Below are 27,276 nucleotides of genomic sequence, written 5' to 3'. Positions count from 1 at the left end.
GGGACTGGGCTCAGAGGCAGATGAGTGCCTAAGCTGGAAGAGTAGGGTGCAGGGATGGGGGTGGTGGAAGGAGGATGGGGTGGGATGAGACAAGGGGTGAAGGGGTGGGGCTGGGGAGGGGCACAGGTGTGGGGGGTGTGCCAGGAAGGGAGACAGAAGCTGGAGAATGAGTGTGATTGAGGTTGAGAGCGAGACTCAAGGACTGCCTGACAGAGACAGAGAAAACTGGAGGAGACACAGAGACAGACAGATGGCAGCAAGAGACTAAGGAAAGAGATTAAAGGTGGCAGAAAGGAGTCCTGGGTACTAGGCTTGGGAATGGGGCACTGGGGGCAGATGGGCTTTCAGAGAGAGAGAGAGAGAGAGAGGGAGAGAGAGAGAGAGATGAACAGGCAGGGGCAGTTCTCAGCGGTGGGAGGGTCACACCAGGCCTCCCTCCAGGAACTTCATTCTGGGAGAGGGAGCCGCCAGGAGGGGCGAGGTAGGGAGAGCCTGCCGGGAAGAGAGGGAGCGAGGACCCCTCTCCCGCTCCTCCTAGCGGGGACCCCTCAGGTAGCTGCCGCTGCTCCGCTCCTCCTCCCGCGAACACAGAACACACACACACCTGCCAGTCTGCTCCCCCTGGGGGAAGAGGGAAGCCGGGGGTAGGGGGGGGGCGCGGGAGCAGAAAGAAGGGGGCCAGAGGAGTGGGAAACGGAGCAGGAAGGGAAGAGGGGAGGAGGGGAGAGGGGACGGAGGGGGGCCAGGAGAAAGGCAGGAAAGGAGGGAAAGGAAAAAGCGAAGAGGGCGAGAAGACGGGAAAAGGGCAAGAGGGAGAGAGAAGGAAGGATCCGGAGACGGAGGCGGGAGGAAGGGGCAGAACAGGCAGCCCGGCAGAGAGAAGGCAGGCTGAAGCGAAATCGAAGAAGGAAATGGGGAAAAAGAAGGAGAGCGAAGCGAGGGCAAGAGCGCGGGAGAAGGGAGCCGGCCGCGGGCGCCCGGCCGCGAGCGCACCGCTCGGAAGACACCCCCGCCCCGCAGGCTGCGGGCCCCCGGCTGCCCTCGGCCCGAGCCCGGGCAGGCACCCTTACCTGGCGTGCCGAGGCCCCCCCCGGGCTGGCGGGGCGCGCCCCGGCCCGAGCCCGCCGCCGGCTCCGGGGGCGCAGCCCAGAGGCGATGCGCGCGGGCGCCGCGGCTCCGCTGCAGGTCTGAGCGCCCGGCGAGAACAAGGCAGCGAGACGGAGGGGCGGGGGAGGAGGCTCCGCCTGCGGAGGAGCGAGGCGGCCCCGCGCGGCGCCGCGCGGGAGAGGAGAGCCCAGCCTCCGACCCTCCCCGGCCAGCCCGGCCCGCGCGGCGGGGGCGGGGGCGGGGGCGGCGGCTGGCGCCCGCCCCTCGACGCTCGCAGGCTGCCGGGCGCATACAGATGCGGCGCCCCTCCCGGGCCGGGCCTGCAGCGCGCGGCGGGCGCCGGAGGCCCCGCCAACCCCCAGCGGGCGGGGAGGGGTGCACGGGGCCGGGAAGTGGCCGGAAAGTCCCCGCAGCGGGGCAAAGGGCTACAAGCGCCGCGTGCCGGGACGGGAGGGAGTCCACTGCGGAGAGGCTGGCTCCCCGCTCCCGAACCGGCGTGGGTCTGTGGGTCGCAGCGGCATTTTGGGAGTCCGCGGGGGGCACAGTGGCGTGGTCGGCGAGGGTGCACCTAAGGGTGGCAGAAGGGTCCCGGCAATCGGGTTGCGGTCAGAGGCGCGACATTGGCGGGCGGCGGAGCCTTCCGGGAGGTTTTACGGGCGTCTCCCGGGCGGGGGCTACCGCCCCCTGGTGGCAGCTGCGGGAAGCGCCTCAGCAGCTAGCAGGTGACCCAAGGCCTAATGGCTCACAGACCAGGCCCGCGGGAAGTGGGCACTGCCCTCCTACCACTCCTCTAAGTGCAGCCAGAGCTACACAATTCCACTTGGGCTTCGGGGGTGGCGGGTGTTGGCAGCTCTTCCTCTATCCCCCAAGGTGTGGAAGGACCACTCCTTTGGCTTAGAGCCACTGCAGGTGAAGGTGGACGGTGAAGACCCTGCTTAAGAAAGGTGTGCAGAATGCAGTGCCCTCCCAGCTAGAGCCAGGCTCCGATTGGGCTCACCCAGCTCCTACCCAATGAAAGCCACTCACACACTAGTTAAAACTAAGTCAGATTTTTTTATTATTTTCCATAGACCACATCATTTAATAATAAAAAAAATAAAAATAAGAATTGAACAAAAGGAAAAGGTGGCTATAAAGTGGAACCAGTGGGTGGGCTTGGTGGGTAAGAGGCAGGGGCTGCAGGACAAGACTGGGAACTGCAGGGGCCCGGGGACTCAGGAGGAGATGCTGATTCAGCTCATAGGTGACCCAGTCCTGGCCCCGGCTGTTCCCAAAAGGAGGCTGTTGAATACCCGAAGGTGGTGATGAGCAAGATGGAGAAAACTGCAAGAGGCATGGGGCACCACTTCCGGGACAATCACCTCCCCCCCTAGCCTCGCTCTTCCCTCTCAGAAACGTCATGGCAAAGGCCAGAGGAGATGGCTAAGGCCCAAGACAGGGAACAGGGAGGGGGGGGGGCGGCGGCCAACTGCTCCATGTGATATGTGGGGGCAGGTGGCAGCCATACTTCAGCACTGGGCAAATGGTGTGAAAGACCCTTGGTTCCACGGCGGTGGAGATTGTACCTATCCCTCTGGCCTTCTGCTCCCCCGGAGCTGGGTGGGTGAGGCCTCCAGCTCTCCCTGGCTTTCCTGGGCTAGCGGCGCCCACCCCGGTCCCGCACAGGTGTGCTCCGACTCCGGCTCCTGCTGTGGCGCTTGGTGTCTCGGCGATCCCTCTCCCGGCCTCGCTCTCGCTCCCTGTCCCTGTCCCTGTCGCTCCTGTCTCGTTCTCTCTCTCTCTCCCTCTCCCTGTCCCTCTCTCGGCTGTGCTCGCGTCGCTTCTCCCGCTCCAGCTGCCGGGTCCGTTCCCGCTCAGCTTCCTTTTCCCGCTCCTTTTGTTCTTCTTCTTCTTGCTCCTTTCGGCGCTTCTCGCGCTCTTTGGCCCGTTCAGCCCGCTCTGCCTCCTTCTGGACAATCTGGAAGCAGGCAGAGAGAGATCAGGGGGTTAGCCCTGTCCCCGCAGTCCCGCCTTGCCCACCTACACCTGGACCCCTGTGCTAACTCAGGTCTGCTGCAGGCTCCATGGGAAAGGAAACAAAGCCCCAAGGCAAATGAGTGAGGGGGAGTTTCTGGCAACCACACCTGCCCTATCCCGGAGCATCCTTCTCCAGTCAAGTCTGCGCTTGTATACCAACAAAAGGGAGCTGGCATCACCCGGGCCTAGCAACCCTCGCCCTAGATGTGAACAAATACCTATCCCCCCCAGTACCAGCACACACGCTGAAAATCCCTTAGGGGCTCACCACCTCTAAAAGACTAAAAATAAAGGAAATGTGTTCATGAAAATCAAAATTCGAAGTGAATTTGCTCTCAGTAAAAATCAAGCTCCAAGCAGCTTGGCTGGAACACGTACCTTCATTCCTGCCTGCTCTGGCTCTTCACTTGGCCTGTTCCCTAACCCGGTTTCATCCCTGGAACCCAGCCTGGAGGTGGGCAGGCTTGAGGGGAGCACTCACCTGGCTGTCAGTGAGTGGGAGCCAGTAGATGCAGGGGGCTGCCTTGGTCTTGCGGAAAAGGTCATCCAGCAGCTTGGCGGGTGGTTCTTCCTGGGCTTTCTCTGGGGTGAGAGAGAGCAAGTAAGACCGGGCCCCCTCCCCATCTGCTAGGGGGCATGCACGCCCCACAGCTCATACCTTTCTTTTCACTTTTCTTTTCTTTGGACTTTGCACGGTCCTTGCGGCGGCGGTCACGGGACCGTGATCGAGAGCGGGGCCCTTCTCGAACTTTGTCTCGATCCCATTCACGCTCCGACCGGGTTCTCTCCCTCCGCTCCATTTCCCGTTCCCGCTCTGCCCATTGTTCGCGCACAGCACGCTCCTGCTCCCGCTGCTCTGCCCGGGGATGCTGTGGTGGCTGGGCTGGGGGCAGGGGCAGGGGGTGCAGGGGCCGTGGGACCCCTTGCTCCTCTGCTTTAGTTTCAGAGGGGCGGTCCACCAAGAGGCCCCGGTGATAGTCCAGCTGTAGGTGGAGGAGAGACATGGATAGTCAGAATGGAAAGTCAGTCAGCACTGGGCCCAGAGACAAGAACCAGAACAGAGGGGCAAGTGGACAGAACGGAACAACAGTGACGGCGGGGCTGGCCAGGTGCTCAGCCGGCACCAGCAGAGAGCCAGCTCCCCTCCTTCCCCAGGTTTCTCACCTCATCTTGCTCGGCATAGTCAGCACACAGGAATTTGGGATTGGACTGAGGCCATTTGACCCCATGCAGAGCCGTGCGGGTAGCAACGGCTTCCTCTACTGTTGAGTACTAAGAGAGAAAGGGAAAGGGCAAAGGGTCACAGTGGCGCCCCAGCTCCTCTCATGTGTCCACATGGCCTATCTGCCACAAAATCAAATGGACACCCCAAGAACCATCTTTGGCTGCTCACCGTTACAAAGCAGTGAGATTTAATCTTGTCGATCCAGAAGGCCTCTTCCACCAAGGTTCCTGTGCGCCCCAACAATTCCTTCAGTTGGCCTAAAGTGAAGGGGCGAACCTGCCGATAAAAATGGAGCGTGAGAGACTTGAAAAGGGCACGGACACTGCTCACGGAGCTGGTCTTTACATTTCCTGTGCTGCTGCCACAGGGGTACAGCTCCCAGGGGCTCAGGGATGGGCGTGAGAGTGGGAGCAGGTTACTAAGAAAACCAGACAGTGAGCACAGGGACTCGGACCTCATAGACCCTAGGAAATCCACACCAGCATCACCTCACAAGGTGACAAGGAGACAGAGAGGGTGAGGAACTGGTGGGTCTAGCAGGTGAACATAGGAAGTAGAAACCCAAGGCGAACCAACTGCAAACCACTCAACTTAGCTGGAACTCGAGACACCAAGACTTACCAAATTGGAGATGTGGACTATCGTACTGATCTTGCCTCGGGGTGGGGAGGGCACCTGAACAGTTCGGACGGGGTCATCAATTGTGATGGAAACTCCAGATTTCTGCTGGCTAATGGAACGGCGGGTTAAGGTATCTCCTAAAGTCACTAGCAAAATTGAAAAATAAAACACAATTTTTAGTAGACAGCATTCACCTCTCACAGTTCTTAGTCCCTACTCCTCATTCTACCACAGGCTGTGTTAGGCTATCTCCCAGTGGAGATGCATAGATCAAATGGATTCAAACCAAGCCCACAGGTTGCTTAGCAGGAGGGAGAATCGCAAATGACTTAAAGGAGAATTCAGGGAGCTAGAGACGGGCACCCACCTTTCTTTACTTCATGCTCCACAGGTGGGGGTATGGCCACCTCTACAGAAACCTGCGGAGCTACAGGGGGTTCTGCTTCTGGCTCCTTCTCTTCTTCCTCTTCTTCCCTCTGCCCGTTCTCCTGGCCCTCTGCAGGCACTACCTGCAAAGGCACCAGACAATGGCGGTCCCATGTTAAACCCCGAGCTCGCATCCTCTTCTTGAGGGCAGAGATTTCTATTGAGTGCTCTTCTCCCAGACCCTGGAATCGCGAGCGCTCCAGCTTTGCCCTGAAGACAACGAACCCAGGAGCCAGCAAACATTTTCCATAAAGAGCAAGACAGTAAACGCCTTAGGCTTTAATGAGCCTCGGTTGCAACTACATTATACTGATGTAGTGAAAAACAAACAACATGGGTTCTGCCCCAGGCCAACTCTGTAAGACAGAGCAGAAGTGTTCCATCGGGTTTCTGAGGCTGTAAATCTTGTCCAGAGAAAGGAGCCCAAGACATAACCTACGACACCACCTCTAGGAGCCACAATAAAAGCCCACCCCCAGCCACGGAGTGAATTCTGACCCAGAACAAGCTGACACAGGCTTTGAGTCTTGGTAAATCTTTATGGGAGCACAGACTCATCTTTCTCCCTTGGAGAGGCTGGTTGGTTTGAACTGCTGACCTTTCAGTTAGCAGCCCAAAGCTTCCCACTGGACTCCTTGTAAACAGCCACAGACGAGGGTAAGTACATGTGTGGCTGTTTCAGTATAAGTGTGCTTACAACAGGCAGCAGGTGGGGTTTGATAGTCGGCTATTTCCTGAAAAGGCACAAGACCACCTTAGAGCTTAGGGGTCAATTAACTAGCCCTCTGCAGCTGGGCGACTTCCTTTACAAGGACTCTTGCCTTGCTTCCTCAGCTGCCGGATCTACGTCCATGGACAACGGCCCCCAACCCCCAATAGGGAGGGAGTGCAGAGGCCTCACCTGGGTGACAGTCCGGCATATCTTCAGTCCCTTGTCATGGGTCCCGTCATCACCATTGCGCTCACTCTCGTCCTCAGATAGGCGGGAATCGTCAGCATGAAGATCCACAACAGCCTCCTGCCCCGCCAGCGGTTTGATGTCGGGGATGAGGCTCTGGGACACAGATACCCCCCACCCCGTTACACTGGGCCCATGCCCACTCCCACCGGAACATGCCTCATCCTCCCATCCCTGGCTCCTCCCACCTCACCTTGAGCGATTCAGTGGTGATGCTGATGGAAGGTTTCTTCTGGGTGGCTGCGGTACTGGCTCCCCAACGGCGCTTCCGACCAGGCTGGCCCCCCTCTGTGTCACTGTTTCCAGCTGGCACACCCTTGGTAGCTGCTGTCCCCCAAAATAGGATTCAGCTGTTAGAGATAGCCTGGGGCACTCTTGCTGGTTCCCATCCTAACACCCACCTGGCAGCCTGCGGGGCAGTTTTAGTTAAAGGCTAACTGAAGAAACTATTTGAAGACGGGGGAATCATGGCTTCAGAACTAACAATAAAATGACCCGAGACAGTTCTGGACTGATGGTCACTTTCAGTGGCTGATAAGACCTAATGGGACTGGGAAAGACAGACTGAGGGAACGGGAACCACAGCAAGACAACTGTATGATTATTAACATCTAAGCAAAATTAAAATGATTGTCCTGTGGCCATTCTTTACATTAATTTTTACATATTGACAATTAACTTCAGTGCATTTGTGACAACCTAAAATCATTTATTTCCTGGAAAGATCTCTTAAAAATGCCACTGTCTGAGGTGTAAGGTGCTCTCCTGGAAAAAAGTAAACCCTAAGAACCCCCCCATAATTACAGAGGAGTCCCTCACAGTGACTCCTGGCTCTGAATGTGTGCCTGTCTGACAGGGTAACTTCGTCTGGGATGGAGGAAGAACACTGTCAACAACTAGAACTCATCCCAGTTAGTTGGAAGAAAGAAATCTGACTGAGGCTACACAGGATACAGAATACATTTTTAAGTTTTGAATTTCAAATGGAACCCTGCATATGCCAAGATGATGCAGACTGTCTGGGGGAGGGGCAGGGTGAGAAAGGGCAACTCCAGAGAGACAGAGCAAAGAGGCACCTGTCTCTGTAGGAACCTGCTTTTAATGGCATTCCCTGACCTTCTAAGGGGCGTAGGGTAGACTTACAGACAACAGAGATCTTCCTCTTGAATGACTTGGGCATCGAGCTCTGTAGGGAGAAGAAAAGGGAGAAAAAAAAAAAAGAGAAAGAGACACACCCCACAGAGAGGGGGGGAGGCGGTTAGATGGGACGGTCTTAGCATAGGCTCCAAAGACACAGAGAGAGACACAAGAGACAAACAGAGACCAAAACAGAAGCGGCAAACAGCAAAAACGAAGCGGAATCAATGCAAGTTAGAGGGGAAAAAACCAAAACAAAACAAAACACAAAAAAACTAAACTAAACATCACAGCAGGGAAAGCTCATCTAGTCCATACCACAAGCTGTGTATTAGCTTAACCAGAAATAAGCGGGCAGAGCCAGAAATAAGCGGGCAGAACCAGTAGGGAGCCTCCCAGGCCTGCATCTGGGTGGCCCAGACCCTCTCTTCCTCTGCCTCTGTAGGCCCAGCGGCTGTGAAGCCCAGGGAGCCAGGCCGAGGATTCGGTTGTCTAGCCTCCTGGGCCCCTTCTGGCTGACATGAGGAAATCTGGAACACTACTTCGGGGTGGCAACTTAAACAAAGCAACCCTCTCCTTTTCTCTAGGCCCAGCCTGCCTTCCACTTACAGTGACACGGAGTCACTTGGGCAACTGCTTGTCAACTGCTCAGATGCTCACCCTCATTGTGGAAATGGGCAGCACCACACCCACTGGAGAGGAGGCTCCTGAGCCACGGCCCGAGGAAAGGCGTGTCCTTAGCAAAGGCAGACTGTACCCAGGGAGTTTCTCAGCCTTGCAACCAACTCCCCCAGCTCTGGCTGAGACTGCGCTCCAGTCAGATCTTGACTTAGGACTATACCAAGGGCCATAAGGCACTTTGGGGGCAAGTCCCACTCAATGGGAGAAAGACTAGGGACAGAGCAAAAAGTGGGAGAGAAGGGGAGAAAAGGGATAGAAACTTTTATGTTCAAGTGCTTATTTCTGGAAAAACTAAGACCACCCTACTACCTTTTCTAAAGGGTAGGGTAGGAGCTCTTTTCCCTCCCCCCTCCCCCCGCCCTATTTGTGTGTCATCTAACCAAGTCTCCTTGGTCTCTGCTAAGGGCCAGCCTGGCCCCTAGGCTGGGCTGCTCTCGATGGGTAAGTTAGTGAGAGAGTGAGAGAGAGAGAGAGAGAGAGAAAAAAAGATCTTAATTAAAACAGGAAAAACATGAACCAAATAAATAAATCCAATTAAGAAATCAGTAAAATAAGAGAAAGAAAAAAATTAAAGATACAAAGGAATAAAAAAAAAGAAAGAAAAAGAAAAGAAAGAAAATAAACTAGGAATATGACAAATGTTCCAGGTACCATCTCACACCTGGGATCTTCAGTTCAGCCAATCGCACCTCACTGTGTACTGTATCTAGTCAACCGACGGTCCAATCAGAATGAGCCCTCCCTGCTAGGCGCTGTGCAATTGGTGGGGGGTTGGGTTGGCAAAAAAGGTGGGCGCACGGCGTGGTGGTCAGCACGGCATTGCCAGAGTCCTCCCAGGGGCGCAGGGGGGGCGGGAGGGAAACGTGTGGGGGGACGCTGCCCAGTTTCCTTGATGTCAAGACAGTTCACTGGTGGTGGCCAAGGCTCAACCAGGGATACAGGGGGGAAGGGGGAGCGAGATCAGTCCCGGCCCTGGAGGGGCATCATCTTGCAGTCCCTGATGAGATGGCCTTTAAGTTGCAGGCATGATCCTTGCCTTTAGTTGTGAGAGGCAAGCTGGCCCGTATGTCCACCAGTGTTCAAGGTGCAGCATAAGCATCACCTGATACTTGGAATCCAGGTGATGGCTCCAGAGTCCCTTTCTCCTCTGCCTGTTAACTGGTCAGGAGATCCTCTCACCGAGTGGGATCATGGGAGTCTCTGATGAATGCAGCCTGGGGTAGCAGGTGGGCAACCCCAGGACCTGGCACGAAATCAGCAAGGTCAGAATACTTTTCTTCTGAGAGTTGCGTGTGCCACCTCCTCAGGGACTCCAGCGGAGACCTCGGCGGTTCCAGATGGAGAAGTTGGAGCAACCAACGTGTGGCCCTTCACCACGTACCACAGGGACCAGAGGAGAGTCCATTTGATGAGCAAGTGGCGACACCCAGGCTGGGCTGTCACCAGCGTCAGGTCCCTGGGGCTCAGGCCCTGGACTGGTGCAGGGCTCCTAGCCGTCACTGCGTCTGTCGAGAAGCCCACTCGGCACGGTACAGCATGGCAGGGTCGGTCATCACCACAGGGACTCTTTGGGAGCTCTTGGTGCTCTAGACAGGGATTCCAACAGTCCGTAGCAAACAAGGCAACCCACAGTCCTCAAAGGGCAAGGGTATGTGGCCAGGCGCCCCAGCACTGACACAGCTCTTCTTGGGGGTGTCCCAAGTAGGGAGATGATATCAGCAAGTCCACCCCACTCCAAGTTTTTTTTTTGCTTTCTCAATACAAGTCTCTCCACAACAGCGCTCTTCTTGGCCCCCTGATGTAAGCAAGACAGGGAAGCAAAGGGGGCCCATCACAGGAGCGCATACATGCCCCCCTCTGGCCAAGACACCTGGATAGCAGACTCGGCTCTGATTGGGTAGCTCAGTAGCAGCGGGTGGGTCCAGAGGTAGAGGCGGCATCAGCGATTGGCCAGTTGGGCAGGGTTATATTTTACGGGCGGATTATCGTACATGAGGTACTTGGACAAAGTTTTACGGGGAAGAAGGACCTTGTAATAAATAATATTCTGCACATCAAATCACTTTCACCGGCCCCCACCCCCGCAACACACACCAGAGAAAGGCTACACACACAACAGCCCCTCCCACCCATCACCCCACTCCCCAACCAATCTATTTCTTTGTGTATCTAAGAGCCAAGAAGACTTTGCTGGCTCTGGTTGGGTGCAGGACACAGGTGGTCAAAAACGAGGCCTTCTGGATCGCCCCCGACCCTGGCTTCTAGGTAGCTACATCTTTGCAAGGTGACCACTGGGGGGCAGACGAGGAGCACAAATTCCTCAACATGGCTAGTCCAGAGAGAACCATCAAAAGCCACGAGGTGGCGCTGAGCTCCATTAGGCTTTTAAAAAGGAGGGAAAGCTACAGCAATAGCCACCCGTCGAGCTCAAGGAGACAGCTGGGCAAGCTGGGCCTGGGTCTTCAGAGAGGTCTACAGGCTTCTCAATCAGTTACAAAGTTCTAGGAGGTGAGGTGAAGTGAGGCGGAGAGAGACGAGACTATACTACTCCACACCCACTGTCCCCAAATAAAAGGAGAATAACCCCTTATCGTGAGGAGTCGCCCTTGCTAAACCAGCGACTTCTCCCGCGGCCTGCTCTGCTGCTCCTACCCCTCCTCTGACCTTTCCCCCAGCGTTGAGAGGGAACCCTTGCTGTCCCCTGTGGCTTCCCTGCCCGCCCGGCCCGGCAGGCGGCTTGGATAGTTACCTCTTTCTTCTCCTCATCCTCCGCACCCCCCTCGGGGCGCTCATCACTGCCGCCTGGATCTGCAGTGGGCATCGGGGGCTCTGGCACCTCATTTTCAGCTCTGTTTTCAGCTGTGTCCATGTTCACTTCCTCCTTCTCCTCACTGACAAGTGGGAGGAGAGGTCCAGAGGGAAGGGCAGGGAAGAACCAAGGGGAAGAGAGAACAAGACGTTAGCTTTTAGGTGATCAAACTACCCCCATGCCTCATCATTTGGGTGGAATTGGGGGCTGGCTGGCTTTTCAGGTCAGACTGAAAATTCCATAATCCCCCACAGGAACAGTGGGAAACCATTTTCCCTGGGGGAAAAAAAAAGCACGGGTCACCAAAACCACACCCCCTGGCAGGAGCTAGTTACATGTGGGGACGGATTTCAAGTGCTCGAGGTAACTCACAAGAGTGCTCTTAGAGGATGAGAAACAAGCCCATGTAAGGGCCCCTCCTGACCCACAACCCAGCCCCTGGCTACAACTTTCTCTTGTAAAATTGCTTTAGAATCTTAAGGAAGTCCTGATTTCCTAAAAAGATGATCAAGTATGGTCATGGCTGTGGCAAAGGAACACAACCGTGACTTTAACCAGCTGCCTAGGAAGGCCAGAAGATGGGGTGGGGGGGCGCAGGGGGGTAAAGGGAGGCTGCTGAAGGTTCCCGTTTCAGCAAGGACCCCTGGCTTCCAAAGAGAGCTGAGCGCCCACAGAATAATCTGGCCACGTTGACCATCGCAGAGAGGTAAGAACCTCTATATTCAGCTTTCATTCCGATTCTCCCACTCCCTCCTTCCAAGAAATACTTCCAGTAAGCCTCCCAGTCAGGATAACCCACCCCCGCCCCATCTATTCCCCCTCCCCGGCGGCATACGGAACCCACTCGCTCTGCTCTCTCAATCACACAAGTTAGCTTCCGTTTCAGGCAGAGTTCCAGAGATTCACTTCAGATAAACTACCTTCCGTCTTTTCCTGTCTTCATCCATAACTTCTCCCCACCCCACCCCCACCCAAATACTGGGGAAAAATTAAATCAAGATGACCAGGGCCTAAGCTTCAGCCGAGGGGAAGCCAAGCCTCCCCAGGCAGATAACCACCGCCACAAAACCCAGCATTCGAGACGGGCAGACGCTCAGAGGTCAGAGCAGTCTTCCTGGAGCAGCCAGGGAAGGATGCACGGGAAGGGGGGAAGGGACAATCGGAACTGTGCCCCCAGCTAACGGGCCCCCACAGAAACCAATGAGTCAACGGCCTAAAATCTCTAGAACCGGCTGAACCACCAAGCACCGATTTCCCACAGAGAGGGCAAGTGGGGCCAATTAGAAATCCGGCAGCAAGGACAAAGGGGGGAAGCAGAGTGACTAAAAACCAACCCCAACGAAAGGCGGAATGGAGCCAGGGGCAGCAGGAAGATGAGGGGCTAGAGCGATGGGGGAAGGGGGACGTGGAAATGTGAAGCTCTCACCCTTCTTTGCTTTCTGATAACATGATTTTTTTCCTCCCCCTGGAAGTGCTGTTTATCCCTTTCTGGAATGGAAGAAATAACAAACCAAACAAAAAAAATCCTAAAAAAAAAACAAAAAAAACACCCAACATAAAAAACACCCTCCTTGTTCCAAGACCCAACCACCTCCTCCCCAGCCCCCCGGATCCAGAGTGAGAAAATCGAGATGAAGTAACTGGGGAATCCAAAAAAAATGGTAAATGGCAGGGGAGGTGTTGGTGGTGAGGGGAGGCTAAAATAGATCTGGCTTTTAAGAGATAAGCGTTAAGTCCTCACGGCAAACCCCGAGCTCGGCCGGACTGGTCTCTCTGGAGGAGGAGGAGGAGGAGGGCCAGGCTGCTGGTAGTGGCTGGCTCTATTGTACTGGCGGAGCGGCAGCGATCAGCCGGAGACATGCAGAGGAGCCATCTTGCCACTTACCCAGCAGCCCCTGTGCGCGGATGGGGGAGGGCCCTACTGCAGCAGGGGAGGGGAAAGAGCAGGGAGGGAGGGAGTGGAACGAGCGCGGCTCGGCTCTGGCAGGCCTCAGGGAGCAGACTGCTGGCTCAATTGGCCTGGCCTTTTTCCTGCTTTTCTCAAGTTACAACAGCTACTGAGGCCTACCTCCACAGGGAGAAGGTGCTCTCTCCAGGTCTTCCAGGGAGGCAGGGGAAGGGGGCTGGGTGGGCAGGGCGCACAAAGTTACAGCTGCTTGCCTGGAAGATTCCAGAGAATAAGAGGAAGGAGCAGCAGAGCTGAGAGTAAAAATGCATTAGAGGAGGAAGAGGATAGAGGGAGGGGCACGAGCAACTTTTATGGCCCACCGCCCAAGCAGCCAGGCCTGGGACAAGGTGGGGGTGGGAACTGGACAACCCCCTACTGTAGCACCTGGCTGTTCACCCTGGCAATTGGCACAGATCACATGCTACTGCTTCCACCTGCTCTTCCTCCAGGGAAGATGAAGGGAAACAAGGGAAGCTTCCTCTGAAAGGTACCAGTAGGAATTGGAGGGTGGGGTGGGGGAGAGATGACAGACAACTTTGTTTCATACAGTCTTTAATAAGGTCACCTTGCCCCAGGGGTTCATTGGCGTGTCCGAAGGAAAAGGATAAACAGGGCGTGGGGACCTTGAGGCACAAAGGCCACTTCTTGGAGCAAGAACTCCAAGGATAAAGTGGAGGCTTCGGAAGCCACTGGAAGCAAGAAGGGCAATGGGGGGAAGCATCTGCTGGGCAGAAATGGATGAGGACTCAGGTACTGTGTCACCAGGTCAAATGTGAAGTGCAAGTTGAGATAGAGTCAATAAATGTGGCCCTCCCTTTTAGACATAGCCCCTTGTGACATATTATCAACAATCCTGGCTTCCATGCCAATGGCTATCATTTTTAGAGAGAGGGAGCTCTGCCCTGCCAGTAGACAGGCCTGAGATGGGACTAAGTCTCCACCTTAGTGGGTGTGAAGCAAATCCTCACCCTTTGCTTCCTTGGGGGAATGGTCAACTGGAAAGACAAAAACCAGACCTCCATCAAATCCATTCCTCTGAGCATGAGCCGTCTCAGAAGCAAGGACACAAAAGTCCCAGGACCACTGGAAGAAAACCAGTGGTGGAGGCTGGTACCAGAGGCACTGAGGCCACGACATGGTGGACCAGGGCAGGGCAAAAGAGCCAGGCTAAGACCAGAGGCTGAGGCCAGGAAACCAGGAGACAGAGCAGGAGCAGTGCCAAGAGATTATGGGAAGGGCTAGGAAGCAGAGTGACAGGTAGGCTTCCTGGTCCAAGGAGGGAGAGGACAAGGGACCCTATGCGAGGGCCTGAGGGAGTTGGCTGCTGGCTGAGAAGAGGTGCAGACACGGACGGACCAGTGACTGTATCCTGACAGCTTATTGATCCTGACCTGTGACCTGCTCTCTCCTATAAGCCCCATCATTGTGAGTACCGTCTGTGAGTTCCATGTGGCCAATGCAATGAAAGACCCAGTGCTGCAGAGGAGGAGTGCTCTGGGAGGGACGGCAGGAGTCAGAACAGGTCACAGACGGAAGGTGGCGGCATGTCTGACCTCTCCCTCCTGGCATGAGAGAAGTCAAAGGAAGTCAGCCTTGGCCATGGCCATGGCCATGGCCATGGCCCTCTGCATCCCTGACTGCAGAGGCAGACACTAGGCCTTAAAAATATGCTCAGAATGCCTACTTGGTAGCCACACAATGGCTTTTACAGTCAAGTGACACCAGAGGGTTCACACAAAGACAAACTGCTGAGAAAACAAAAAGTCCAGGATTTCATTGATAATATCAGAGCTTTCAGTCAAAACTCGCCGCACCCCCCCCCAACTGCTGTCAAAAAACTGAAACCTACATGCCAAACGCAGGCTAATGTAGTCACCTTTCTATTTGACACGCTCCTATCGGAAGGAATGCTGTAATCCAGTGCGAGGGCCTTGGCATGGCTAAAACGGTGGGTTTTAAGTGGGTATGCAGAATACTGAACAGTGAAACAAGAGGAGGGCTCTGGCGTCAGTTTGCTGCATCCCAGCCCGGCCATCACCCACACGCTGTCTGATAGTGGGCAAGCCTCTGTTCCTGTTTCCTTCTGAATCTGTGAAGGGAGGGTAACATCTAGCCTCATGCCCAGCGTCTGGCATAGTATGCTTGAATGAATGCTGGCACTCAGTCTGCCTTGGACAATGTCCAGTAAAGGTGAGGACATGCAGGAATGCATAAATAAGGAATGCCACCGCACTGGATGCCACCTCTGGAGTGCCTTCTCAGAGGGCACTGTTCTCTAAGGTCAAGGCATCCAGTGACTGGGGATATGGTGCTCCGACAGTGAGTGCTCCCACCTTTCCTTACAACACTTGCTGGTTGGCTCGCTCTCCACCCTCTGCCTCCAAGAGCTCTTCGGAGGCAGAGACTGCCGCCCTTGGCTCTTAGCACAGGGCCTGACACAAGAAATACTCGATAAAAACTTCCGTATTAAGGTGCCATTATGGGTTAAAAAGTAGACACTACCTACTTGGCTGAGCTCAAAGCCATACTCTTTTCCTCCCAGTTAAGTCTGTGTGTGAGGGTGGGTAGAATCCCCACAGAGACTGTTACCTTTGAACAGTTTCAAATAATGTCCCCTGCTCAAATGTCCTGAAATACTCTCAGCTCCCCAGAAGTAGTTTTCTTGGAAGGAGAATTTTTTTAATTTCCAGAATTAAAATTTTTTTAATTTTCAGAATTAAAAAAAATCCCCATGTTCTCCCTGACCTTAAGACATAGCAAGTGTGTACCTCCTACTTCCCCACTACCCATTCCTTAAGACCCAGGAATCTCCTAGAGTTTATTCTGTGGGAGATAAAATGAGGAATTCCTTTAACTTAGCTCAAAAGAGAACATATGCCAACGACTTGCAGTTAGTCCCAAAGTCTTGTTGGCTACATGTCATAGTCCCTCACAGCTTTTCTCTGTAGTCCCTTTTAGACAAATGGCATCTCCCATACCTTGTAAGGTTTTACGGAACAATGGCTAATATATTTGAATAAAATGCATGGAAGTGCACCCTAAGGGAAGAGTTCTGGTCATTATTAAACAGTCCAGCCCAGAAGAAAAGGTTAGTACTTGAACTAGTTGGAGGTTAATAACATCACATTATAGTTCATATTTTAATATGAATAAAACACCAATGTCCATAGGCATATATGCTGAAATTGTAGTTATTCTGCAAAATCACGAGGAGCTAACGAAATCAAGTAAAAATTCAATAAAAAAATCATGAGTGCTGACTACTCTTAGGCAGTGAGCTTTAACTACAGAATATCCTTAAGAGCATGCATGCACGTTCCAAGATAGCCAAGGACAGTTTGCTTCGGGGTGTTTGTGCTTTGGTACCTTTTTCTCAGGGAGCAAACTACTGATAAGAAATCCGACTTTTTCAGCATGATTCCTTTGGGATATGGACATTGTAGGCTCCTGGGGATTGTCAGTTACGATGTCATATTGGCTTGAAGAATAATTTCTTTCCTCCTACATAGGCAAAAGGACAAACCCTATTGCCTGTTACAAGGGTTGTCCAACTACTGCTGAGTGATGCAGATGTCCACATGAAGATTCCCTCCCCCCACCTTCCCTTTGCCGGTTATTTTCTAAAAACATAGCGAGAGTAGCACCATTATTTCCTGCTGCGAGAACCGTGGCAGGGCTCCCACTGAATATGACAGAGGGCTCACGGATACCTGCTCCTTACCTCAGACACCTAGCATCCCTCGGGGGACAAGCAGAATCAGAGAGGATTGACAAGCAAGCACAGCAAACAGTTAGGCCATTTCTTCCAGGTGATGAGAGGTCCTTGGCGTACACTCTTATTTTAGCCCCTAAGTCTTTACTACGTGGACATCGATCACTGCTGGCTTTTAAGGCCTTCTACTTTTTGTAGAGATAGACAGGAAAACCAAGATTAAACCACAAATGGTCTTTCCCTTTTAATATGGTTGGGCCCACTCGGCAAACTTCTCTTCTCAAAGATTCATGTACCTAAGTTTAGGCCTTTGGGTATGTCCTTTGGCTAGGTGCTGACCTCACCGTCTGGCAGGTAAAGAGAGGGAAAGCAGGTAAGAGGAGTTATGTGCAAGCAACTTCGGAGCTCAGCTTGTCTTTACACACTTTACATCACTCCCCTGAAGCTGGCCTAAGGTCAAGGGGCATATTTTTGTATTTGCCCAAGGTTATCACCTTGTGAAAAATCAATGTGACTAGATTACCTTAATCATAAAATGAAGACCACAGCCACCTTTACCCGGGGGCGGAAAACTGTACAGCCATGTGCTACACAGCACCTGTTTGGGCAGCACCCAACCATCTACGTATATCCGTGGTCTCATTCAGTTCTACGGCAACCCCTGGGTTATGGAACTGGATTCATCCCCAAGTCTGTCTTTAAGTCATTTTTACAGGTCAGTCAGAACAGATACATAGGTTGAGTCAAATGTAGTACATATTTTCCCTTTCTATGCTTATCAGACACTGAACACTTCCAAACCTCATAATCTGTTTATGAGCATCACAAAGTGTGTGCGTCTGTTACCATAAATCACTGAATCTATGTTAACTCAGACTTTCAGTGCAATGTGGCAGTCTTCATGGAAGTCTGCTCCTAAGCCAGACTGCCTGTATATGTTTGCACAACATCCTTATCACAAAGCATCCTCATTTTTAGAGATGTACTGTGGACGTTAAGCAACTCATGAGCATCACTCCAAGCGTCAATTGCTTCGGCCTTATTGGGAAAGTCCCTAAACAAAGGTGGTTAAGCATTAAGAGCCTTTCCATTAGGATCTCATAGACCCACAGAATTTTGGTGCTAGAAAAGTGTTTTTCAGAAAATTACTGGTTTCTCAAGGTCCGTAAGAGACCTCAGGCCCAATTAGTATCAGGTTGCTAACACTCCTGTGACACGGGGGTTACACAAAGGGCAATGCTATACTGCCCTAGGATTGGGGAGGGGGAGAGAGGGAGGGAGAATGGGCAGGCCATAGCTCTGGCTGATGCAAATGGAAGGGAAGATGTCAGCCCAATTCCTCATCGATGGTGTAGCTGGGGTATCCTGGACACCTTCCAGAATCCGCTGAGTGTTCACTTTATGCTCCTAGAAGAAAACCCCTCTCCAAAGAATAATGTACCCACCCACCCACTATGGGGAAAAGGGAAGCTTTTTGAAGGACATGAACAAACTCTTGGCTTTAGGACAAATAATAGAATGGCCCACAGGGTGGCAGCAGAGGCAAGACGGTGAGAACAGAAAAGAGGGAGGGTCAAGCCCAGGGAAAAACTAAGTTAACACCATTAAAAACATGAAGACCACAGGAAATGAGATCCGTCACGTCACCTCCCCGCACCCTGCAGACCGTCTAGAGAAAGGTGTGAGCTATGAGACTGCTATTCGAATGGCAGCAGGAGTGGTCAAGGAGCCCTGGTGACTCACTGCTGCAGTGCTGGGCCTCTGAAACCCTGTGGAGCAGCCTTACTCTGTCTGACAGGGGCACGAGCAGTTGGCATGGACTCAACAGCAGTGGGATGACTCTGCTATTGTTTACATGACATGAAAAGGAGGAGGAAACAACTGAAAGTAAATCAACTGTCTACAGAGGATATCTTCCAACAAAATTCAGAATTTTGTAATGTCCACAAGCCAAGCAATCTTATTTCCGCGATGCTGTGCTCAGTTCCCACTGGAAGCTTCATAAGGAGACTTTGAAGCCTGGGGTGGCTTCTTAGTTTTATGACCTGGCTCAGAATAATGACAATAATTTGTTCAATTATAAATTTAACCTGATACAGAAGTATTTAAGATTGAATAAGAAGATTTAAAAACCTGTAATAATTACAAAGTTGGTAAAGACTATCAAAGGATCTTAGGGGCCCAGGAATAAACTTGTGGCTTTCTGCATGCTTCCTAACGAGGATAGGCTATGCTTACCAAAGACGAGGTAATAATGTGGCAACAAGCACGGTGCTGTGCCCGTCCTGATAAACTTGTCAACATCCCTTATTTGCCGGCTTTCCTGGGCTCAGTTAAACTGGGAGCTGGGAGTTCAGAAATACTTTAGTATGCTGAGTCAACTCTCTCACAATGAGTTTGGAAGCCGGAGGCTGTACCGTAAGGGAGTCGACTGTTTTGGTCAGATGCGCCCAGATGTGAGTTTGCTTCTACCCTCACCACCACTTTTCAATCTATCTCGAGAGCTTCTGGTAGTTGCTCCCAACATAGTAATAGAAGTCTAGCTTTCGTCCAGATAAAGCTCTACGTTTTTGTTTTAAAAGGAAACTAGAACTGCTTACTCAGAGTCCTAGGGGAGCAAAGAATTGCCCTCACTCCTAGCTCCTTACTAGACCCCAGTTGAGAGATGTCACTTACACAGCGTGCGGAATCCTTTCTGATCCTGGCTGCTGAGGGGTCTGAGTCTCTGAGGTTTGGGGCTGTAGAGCAGCTGGTGGCTCTGCCTCTTCAGCTTCACACTTCTTTGGGCTCCCCTGTCAGGAGATAATGAAAACAAACATACCAAAGCATTTCAATTTGATTGCATCTCCTTTTCTTTACCCTGGACCTGGAAAACGGCACAGAAGGACGCACAAGAGCTTATTATCAGCTCCATACATAGCTTTCCCATGTATCTTACTCCACTTTAGAAAATGGAATGGAACAAATATGGTTAAAGGTAGGTTCTTCAAAAACTTTTTTAATACCAGCAATCAAATGATTACAACTCAGTTCTTTTTGAGAAAGCTGACGAAGAGCTTCCTTTAGGGAAGGCAAAAAAAGCTCTGAGGAAGACCTGGCCCCAAGAGGCCCGTGAGTAAGAAGGCTGCTGCTCAGCATCCTGTCGAGCAGTGGTTCTCGCCTTCCTAAAGCACCGCCCTTCATACAGTGCCCTCAAATGGTGGTGATGAACCCTAACACTATTTTCGCTGTTACTTCATAACTGTAATTTTGCTACTGTTATGTATCGGGCGACTCATGTGAAAGGGTCGTTCGACCCCCAAAAGAGTGACGACCCACAGGTTGAGAATCGAGAATCGCTGCGGAAAAGAGTTACGCGAGACCTAATGGCTATCACCAGAGTCTACGTTTCTACTGACCCTTGACGAGATCAACTTTTCAGTTTTTGTAGCCTCCTTTCGGGGCTGGGGCTGTGGCTGGGTGGGGAGAGGACAGAGGTAGGGTAGGAGAGGCATCATATCGCCTACCCGCTCGAGTTGTAACCGCTGGGTCACATCCTGTTCAGACGGCTCCGGCTGGCTCATCCGTCTCACTTGGATAGTGGGCACGGAGGCAGGAGCAGGCCTCTCCTTTGGCTCCAGAACCTGTAGCTGGAGCAGTGATGGAGCTGCAGCCTCCTGGCCAGAAGAGGGGTCTTTGGTTTCAGTGTAGCTGGTGCTGCTGTCCTTGGAGACTCCAGGGCTCAGAGACTGAAGGAATGAAAAACAGAGTCATTGTAAATGACTATGACATAAATTCAGATAATCATGAAATCTTCCAATTTTCAACGATCCAGCGTAAATACTTCCACTCTTCCATCCCTCTGCTTATCCCTGTCCTGTGTCAGTCGGTTATCCCCCTGGGTCCTTAAGAGTCGTCCACAAATCTTTAGGAAGTTCCAACTAAGTATAATGGGCACTGTAAAGACATTTCTGCGTTCTCAAGAAGTTTACAGTCTAGCTGACATTGGTAGGAAGATTATTTCTCTTGAAGCAAAGGGACTGAGTGTGAAAAATGGGTTCCATTTAGATATCAGTGAATTACTCTAAAATTGATTGTGGCGATGACTATACAGCTTGTCTTAAGACCAAACTACTGAATCATATGATTTATGAATTTGATGCCAATAAAACTTTTAAAAAAGAATTAACATGAGACCCTGAAATGGGGGAATAATCAGAGAACGCAGAATTAGCAGAGGCATTTCCCATTCCCGTACGACTGCATGAGGGGTTTTCCCGAGAGGAAGAACACACTGGAGTGCAGATAGGCCACGGGTTCCCCAACTCATGGGGGCCTACGGCATCTGCAGAAAAAATATTACGCCAGCTACCCAGCAATGAAACACTTTTGCATTAAAACCCACAATATAGGACACGGTATAAACATCTGCTTTCGTACCCTTCCCCACCCCACCCCAGGGGGAGGGGCAGCATCACCCACTTTGGGAAGCACTGAGCCAGAGCACCGATGCACCCAGGGGATTCACCCAAACTCACTTTTCTGCTGTTGCTTGATGCTGAACGGGAACGGGAACGGGAGTGAGAACGGGAACGTGAACGTGACCTGGACTCGGATGTTGATCTAGACCCTATCTTGGGTCTATTACGAGGGTTGGCGTGAGAACGTGCATGGGATCCATCTTTCTGCTTGGATCTTGGAGGGGAATGAGATCGAGAGCCTGAGCTGTCAGGAGAGCGAGACCGTGATCTAGAACTGGAGGATGAAGACGAGGAAGACCGGCTAGAGGATGAGGAGTCAGCTGTCCGCTGTTTCAACCTGTGACTCGGGAGAAAAGAAGGCGCAGCCCTTCTGTCTTCCTCTTGTTCCAAAGATAAAGGTTGTCGTGGAGTTTCCTCATCGACCCCTTTGGCTGGTCCTAATTCTTCATTTACAGGGAGTGGTTGAGCAGAGATTTCCGACTCAATTTCAACACTCTTCTGAATTGAGGATTCCGCCAACGTGCCTTTTGGAACTTGAGGCAGGACACTTTCCTCGGGCACTCTTTCTGTAGGACATTCGACTTTGGTGTCTGCAGTACTTGACAAAGGAGGCAGGCCGCCCACCAACTGGACAGGATGCTCAGTTATCAATAACTCCCTGGCCTTAGTATCAGCATTAGGAGATAACTGAACCAGGACAGGGGGGGCAGGGCCTTCCATGGGCTCAACTTCTTCACTCCGGAGTTGTGTATTCAGCGGTGGTGAAGAGGCTTCCTTGGTCAGCAGAGGTGGCAGGGTCTCCTCCTCACTGGCAGTTTGCTCTGGCGGTAGCACAGGTGGGACCTTCTCTAGATCTTCAGTCAGCTGAGGAGGGGAAGGGGACTTTGATTTTTCCTCCAAATCTTTGGAAGATTTTCTCTCTCTTTCTCCTCCTCCTTCAAGTGAAGGAGTTGTTTTCATCTCTTTCTCTTGCTGATGTCTGGCCACATAACTTCTTCGAGCCTCTTCCTGGGACCTGGTCACTCTCCCTCCCCTCTCTACTCCTTCCTGTTCCTGGGGTCTTACTGCCTGGGGTCTCTCGTCCATCACCACCTCTGTCGGTGCTCTGGGCACCTCCTTCTCCTCCTCTTCACACTGTTGAAGGTTTGCTGCCTCTTTAGATTTTTGTCCCTCATTTTCCTCCTCCTCCTCCTCCTCTTCATCTTCCTCTTCTTCCTCTTCCTCCTCCTCCTCTTCTTCCTCTTCTGTTTTCAAATTTCGATCTGCTCGAACCCTCAGATTTCTGGAAGGTGCTTCTTGATCCTCTTCCTCCTCAGCAGCCTGGCTGCCCTCAGAAAGCTTAGATGCTCTTGCCTGAAATCAAGGATATATAATGGCTCCAAATGTATTTGCTCATAATTAACAGAGAAGAGGGGGAAAAAAAATCCCACAAGACACACCCAGGAAGGAGAAACAATGATATATGCGAGAGAGAGAGAGAGAGAGAGAGAGAGAGAGAGAGAGAGAGACACACACACACACAGGCAGGTAGGAAAGTCGGCAGTTATAATTAATATGGACTCTAGGCACTCAAAATATACCAATCCCCAGTTATACACAATGTCAGGCTCCAAAAACTAGGTCCTTATATGAAAATTAGTATCATGCAAAATCAGACCACCCATTTGTCCAAAAAATTTTTTAATTGAAAAACTATGATCATAGAAATAAAAACAGCTAAGATTTACTGATCTGCTCACCACCAAGTTATAGACTATTCCTCTGTAGAAGAGGCTGCCTGGAGGAGACAACTAGATAATAAAATCAGACTGAATTACAGGAGGACGGTGGCCTTAGTACTTCGCCTTACTCTAGTGCTGGATGGGAAATTCCCATGCAGAGCGGGCCTAGAGCCTGTGGCTCTGTCCTTCAGATCTGGTGAGTCACTGAGGCTTGGGGCTTTCTGCAAGTGTGCTGGGAACCAGGTCATGCATCCAGCCCACTGAGGCCTGAGGCAGAGGACTCCGGTTCAATTCAGTTCATTTTGTGATAGCTTTTAAACTCACATGCATCTTTTATTCTCCCCTCTCCATTCCTTTCCTCCAGCAATTTTGAGCTGCAAGGGCCTCAGGTCATATAGAAGCTGGGAACCCAGAACAAGTGCTAGTTGGTGTGTTGCTGATGGTAGGTTTGCCTGGAGGCTGCGGTCGAGAAGGAGGCTGGCCCTGTGTGCAGCTGGACACAGGGCCCGACTGGCACTCAACATAGCGTCCCAGAAGCTAACAGGAGACCCTTCCTGAGAGAGGCACGGGCCTAAGCCATTCCTACCAGGCCTGCTGCTTCATTGATAGGCAAAATAATCATATATGCACTACTATAAAAAATGCACAACAATGAATATGGAGAGACTCGCTAAGTGTGAAGCAGGTATAGAGAATGACCAAATTGAACACAATAAAGGCGCTATTGTGCTTTTTGAGCTTTAAGCTTATAAAAGAAATCAAAATGAAACCTCTAAACTATCCCCATCATGGTATATTTCTTTTCATTCTTTCCCCAATCATTTCTTTGCACAGTCATACTCACCCTGTGTTCTGCTCACTTAACTCTGTATTTATAGTGTGACGGATTTAATGGAATATTGTCTTGTCTTTTTCTAATGTGCTTTAAGGAGTCAGACCAACTTGCTAGTCCCACCCTCCCACTTGCTAGTTTTTATAATTACGTTTCTTTGAATATACATTTGAAACTCTAAGGCTTAGAGAAGACCTCCATTTGAAATAAGCCAGAAGAGATGACAAAAAGAAATACTGAGAACAGAGACAGAGACCAACTCTGAAACAGTTTGAGAAAAGGAAAGCTACTCATTGCATTAGCTGAAAAATGATGGATGTTTTGGTAGCTGAGATGAAGTCAACTGTTATGTCCCTTCCAGCCAGAATCGCTATGTGATGTATTTACAAAGACTACTCTCTATACCCGTGGCTAGAAAAGGAATCCGAGTGGCGCAGTGGGTTTCATACTGGGCTACTAATAAGTTCAGCAGTTTGAAACCACCAGTCACTCCGCTGAAGAAAGATGAGGCTATCTATTCTGTAAAGATGAATGGTTTTAGAAACCCAAAGGGGCTGTTTTACATGGTCTTATAGGGTTACTAGGAATCAGAATCCACTGATAAGCTGTGAGTTGATGCCTGTGTCTAGAATAAGGTGACTAGATTTTAACATTGGTAAAGCGGGACACCATTGATAAAACTCTTATCTTGGCGAAATAGCCACATGGCATCCGAAAACCATATACCCTAGTTTGTCGTGCATTCTTTCCAAAAATGGGGACTTTTTAAAAAACACCGCGGGACGCGGGAAAAATTATTTAAAACCGGACTGTCCTGCCAAAAGTGGGATGCCTGGTCATCTTAGTCTATAATCCCATTTTGGAGGGAGTTCTTGGCTAGGCAAATGGGCAAGATTAAAGTGGGAGTATGTCTCCACCTTAGTAGAGGATGTGAACCAAATCACTATCTTTTGTTTCCTTGGGGGGTATGGTCAGCTAACAGACAAAAACCCTATGTCCATCAAAGCCATTGCTCTGTGTATGAGTCACCTCAGAAGCACAGAGAAGCCCCAGACCACTGGAAGGACAGCCACCAGTACAGCATGTTCCAGATCTGTCTGAAGTGGTGGAGACTGAGACCAAAGGCACCAGAGGCTGTGGCATGGAGACCATGAGACAGAATAGAGGGGGCAGTGCCAAGAAACACTGTACGGAAGAACGAAAGGAGGGCTTCTGGCCCATAGAGGCAGAGGTCAAGGGACCATGTGACTGAGACCTTGAGGACCAGCTACTTAGTTTCTGGCTGAGAGGAGGCACTGATGTGGACCAATGACTGTATCCACATTGTTTACTGCTGCTGACATGTGGTAACCTGTTACCTTCCCTTACAACCCCCCATAATTGAGTACTGTCTGTGAGTTCCTATAGCCACCGCAACACATCAACCAACCAAGCAGAAAGGAGCCTGTCCTAGGAGTAACAGTTGCTGTCAGAACAGGGGAAGAAAGATGGAGAGTGGATGCATGTGGCAAAAGGGAAGCCAGAGGAAGTCAGATATGGTCTCCCCATGCTACCTTTTCCCCTACCAGGTATCTGAGTTACCTGTCTGACTCTAGATGATCGTCTTTCTCCTTTCCTCGGTCTCTCATCATCAGATTCACCTTTCTCTTCAGACACAGAGGAGCTCTTGCCTGTCAAATGAAAGAAAATAAGGTCAGAGTCATATGCACACCTGTTCCCAGCTGCTTCCCCAACTCACACTCACACGGCATATGAACTAGTCAATATAGACCTAGGTCAACATCTTTGGTTTCTCTGCTGAAAACAAACAAAAAAACCTATACAAAGTCTTATGATTGAAGTCTTACTGCTAATTCTTGCTGCACATATCTAGAATATGTCACTATCGCAAAGCCATTTCACATACTTTGTATGTATACAACATATTAATAAATGTAAAAAATAACTGGAGGACTTAAAATTATTTAGCAAAGATGCACACATACAAAGTGCACACATACTTCTATAAAGTGTTTTGTTATTCTGAATCAAAGCTCAATACTTCATTAAATTGTTACCTCTTTTTGGAGGAACTGCTTATTGCTATGACTTGCTAGGTTTGACCAAAATATTATGCTTAATATACCAATCCATCTGAGAAGCTATAATTCATGATCTAAGTACTTCGATCAGTGGTGAGGCCTTCACACTTCTAGGAATTGCATTAAGCCGGTTAGGTGGGACTCCAGAGCTCAGCCCTCTAAATTAACTTTATTTATGAAATTAGAGTTCAAGGTGAGTATCTATACACCCCAAAGGGGGGTGGCGGTGGTGAACATCCTGATAAATGAATCCATGTGAAACTGGAAAAATGTTTTCATTCACATTCTATGAAGGAGGAGGAGTATGAGTAAATCGTTTAACTAATGTGGATCTTAATGTTCTTACTGAGAAAGGGGGGTTGGGATTAGATAATGTCTAAGTTCGCTGCTAGTACTAAAATATTACTTCATGTTTGCAATGCAAATAGGGACATGAATAAGATTAGAAAACAGCTTAGAAGCAACACTGCTAGATGGGGTCCAATTATAATGTAGGACAAGAGGTTTAAATGATCCAGAAAGCCAGGTTCTCCACTAATAGTATTTAAAACTGCTCAAATGAAGCAGGTGGTGAGCTCTAAGCCCAGGACTTCTCCCTTTATAATAAAAGGAACTAGCAGACTACCGGTATTTTATTCAACTCTATGATCACTTCTTTGACAAGATCTCTCAATTGATACATTTCACACATGTGCAAAAAAATAAAAAAGAAAAGAAAGAGCTCACTACAGGTCTGTGTGTATGTAGGCACTAGGGTTCAAAAGTATGGTGACAGGCCAGACTCTTTCACAAACATTTGAAAAATAAGCTGTCAGAGAACAACAGTGCGGTGGGTATAAAAATCAACAATCATTTCACAATTCAATGACCTGGAACAGGTTAAGTTACAAAAGCAGTTAAACACAAAGATATTTTCCATAGAGTTTAAGTCAAGTTCCTTTGCAAATAAAAGGGGGGGGGAGAGCTGATTTATCTTAGTTTAAAAAAAACTATGTCTAAGGTTGCCTAAAGACAAACATGTTAAGAGCTTCAGAGCTGAGATTTTAAAGTTAGTGTGCATAAGCAAACAGTCATTATTCAAAATGGGTGCAGAAGCAAATGTGGAGAAGAAAGCTGATGGTGCTTGGCTCACATCTGGGGTCCTAAGGCTTCAAGGTAAACAAGTGGCCATCTAGCAGGGAAGCAACAAAGCCCAAGTGGAAGAAGCACACCAGTCTGTGTGAGCATGAAGTGTCGATGGGAAAAGGTATCAGAAGTTCAAATCCAAGCAACCAAATTGGTATGAAGGGGCGTGGATGAAGTGGAGACCTAAAACCCACCTGTAAGATAACTGGACACACACACACACACACACACACACACACACACACACACACAGAAAAGATAACTGGACAGTCCCTCTCAGAAGGGCCAGGATGCAGTATAGCACTGATGAACTACATAACTATCCTCTAGTTCTTTAGTATTTCTTCCCTTTACTAGTATGTTTTTTATTTTTACCTCATTAATCATGTCAGATTTGCGTAGGTTCATCTGTATATC

General features: G+C 50.6%; 1 protein-coding gene across 9 annotated transcripts in view; it reads right to left on the bottom strand.

Annotated features, from left to right (window-relative positions):
* Positions 1-2,140: 2,140 nt before the first annotated feature.
* The window catches only part of ACIN1 (apoptotic chromatin condensation inducer 1), a 35,474-nt gene continuing 10,338 nt past the window's right edge, over positions 2,141-27,276 (bottom strand). For 4 of the 9 annotated variants that reach the window (XM_075531294.1, XM_075531300.1, XM_075531298.1 and 1 more), the window contains 15 exons: positions 25,235-25,323; positions 21,158-22,453; positions 20,147-20,368; positions 19,317-19,432; positions 10,921-11,062; positions 7,497-7,539; positions 6,547-6,680; positions 6,297-6,449; positions 5,337-5,478; positions 4,970-5,115; positions 4,517-4,624; positions 4,288-4,395; positions 3,782-4,106; positions 3,605-3,705; positions 2,141-3,064 (listed from right to left, as the gene is read on the bottom strand). In XM_075531294.1, coding sequence (XP_075387409.1) covers positions 2,744-3,064; positions 3,605-3,705; positions 3,782-4,106; positions 4,288-4,395; positions 4,517-4,624; positions 4,970-5,115; positions 5,337-5,478; positions 6,297-6,449; positions 6,547-6,680; positions 7,497-7,539; positions 10,921-11,062; positions 19,317-19,432; positions 20,147-20,368; positions 21,158-22,453; positions 25,235-25,323 — 3,446 coding nt within the window. In that variant the 3' untranslated portion in view covers positions 2,141-2,743. Of the gene's footprint in view, positions 3,065-3,604; positions 3,706-3,781; positions 4,107-4,287; positions 4,396-4,516; positions 4,625-4,969; positions 5,116-5,336; positions 5,479-6,296; positions 6,450-6,546; positions 6,681-7,496; positions 7,540-10,920; positions 11,063-12,406; positions 12,507-12,721; positions 12,879-19,316; positions 19,433-20,146; positions 20,369-21,157; positions 22,454-25,234; positions 25,324-27,276 lie in introns of those variants that run through there. The other 5 variants (XM_075531296.1, XM_075531295.1, XM_075531299.1 and 2 more) reach the window with 5 other exon arrangements.

The sequence above is a fragment of the Tenrec ecaudatus genome, chromosome 14 (genome assembly GCF_050624435.1).
Source record: "Tenrec ecaudatus isolate mTenEca1 chromosome 14, mTenEca1.hap1, whole genome shotgun sequence".
Lineage (NCBI taxonomy): Eukaryota > Metazoa > Chordata > Mammalia > Afrosoricida > Tenrecidae > Tenrec > Tenrec ecaudatus.
The sequence above is the reverse complement of the archived record's forward strand: the minus strand, read 5'-3'. Positions and strand labels throughout refer to the sequence as shown.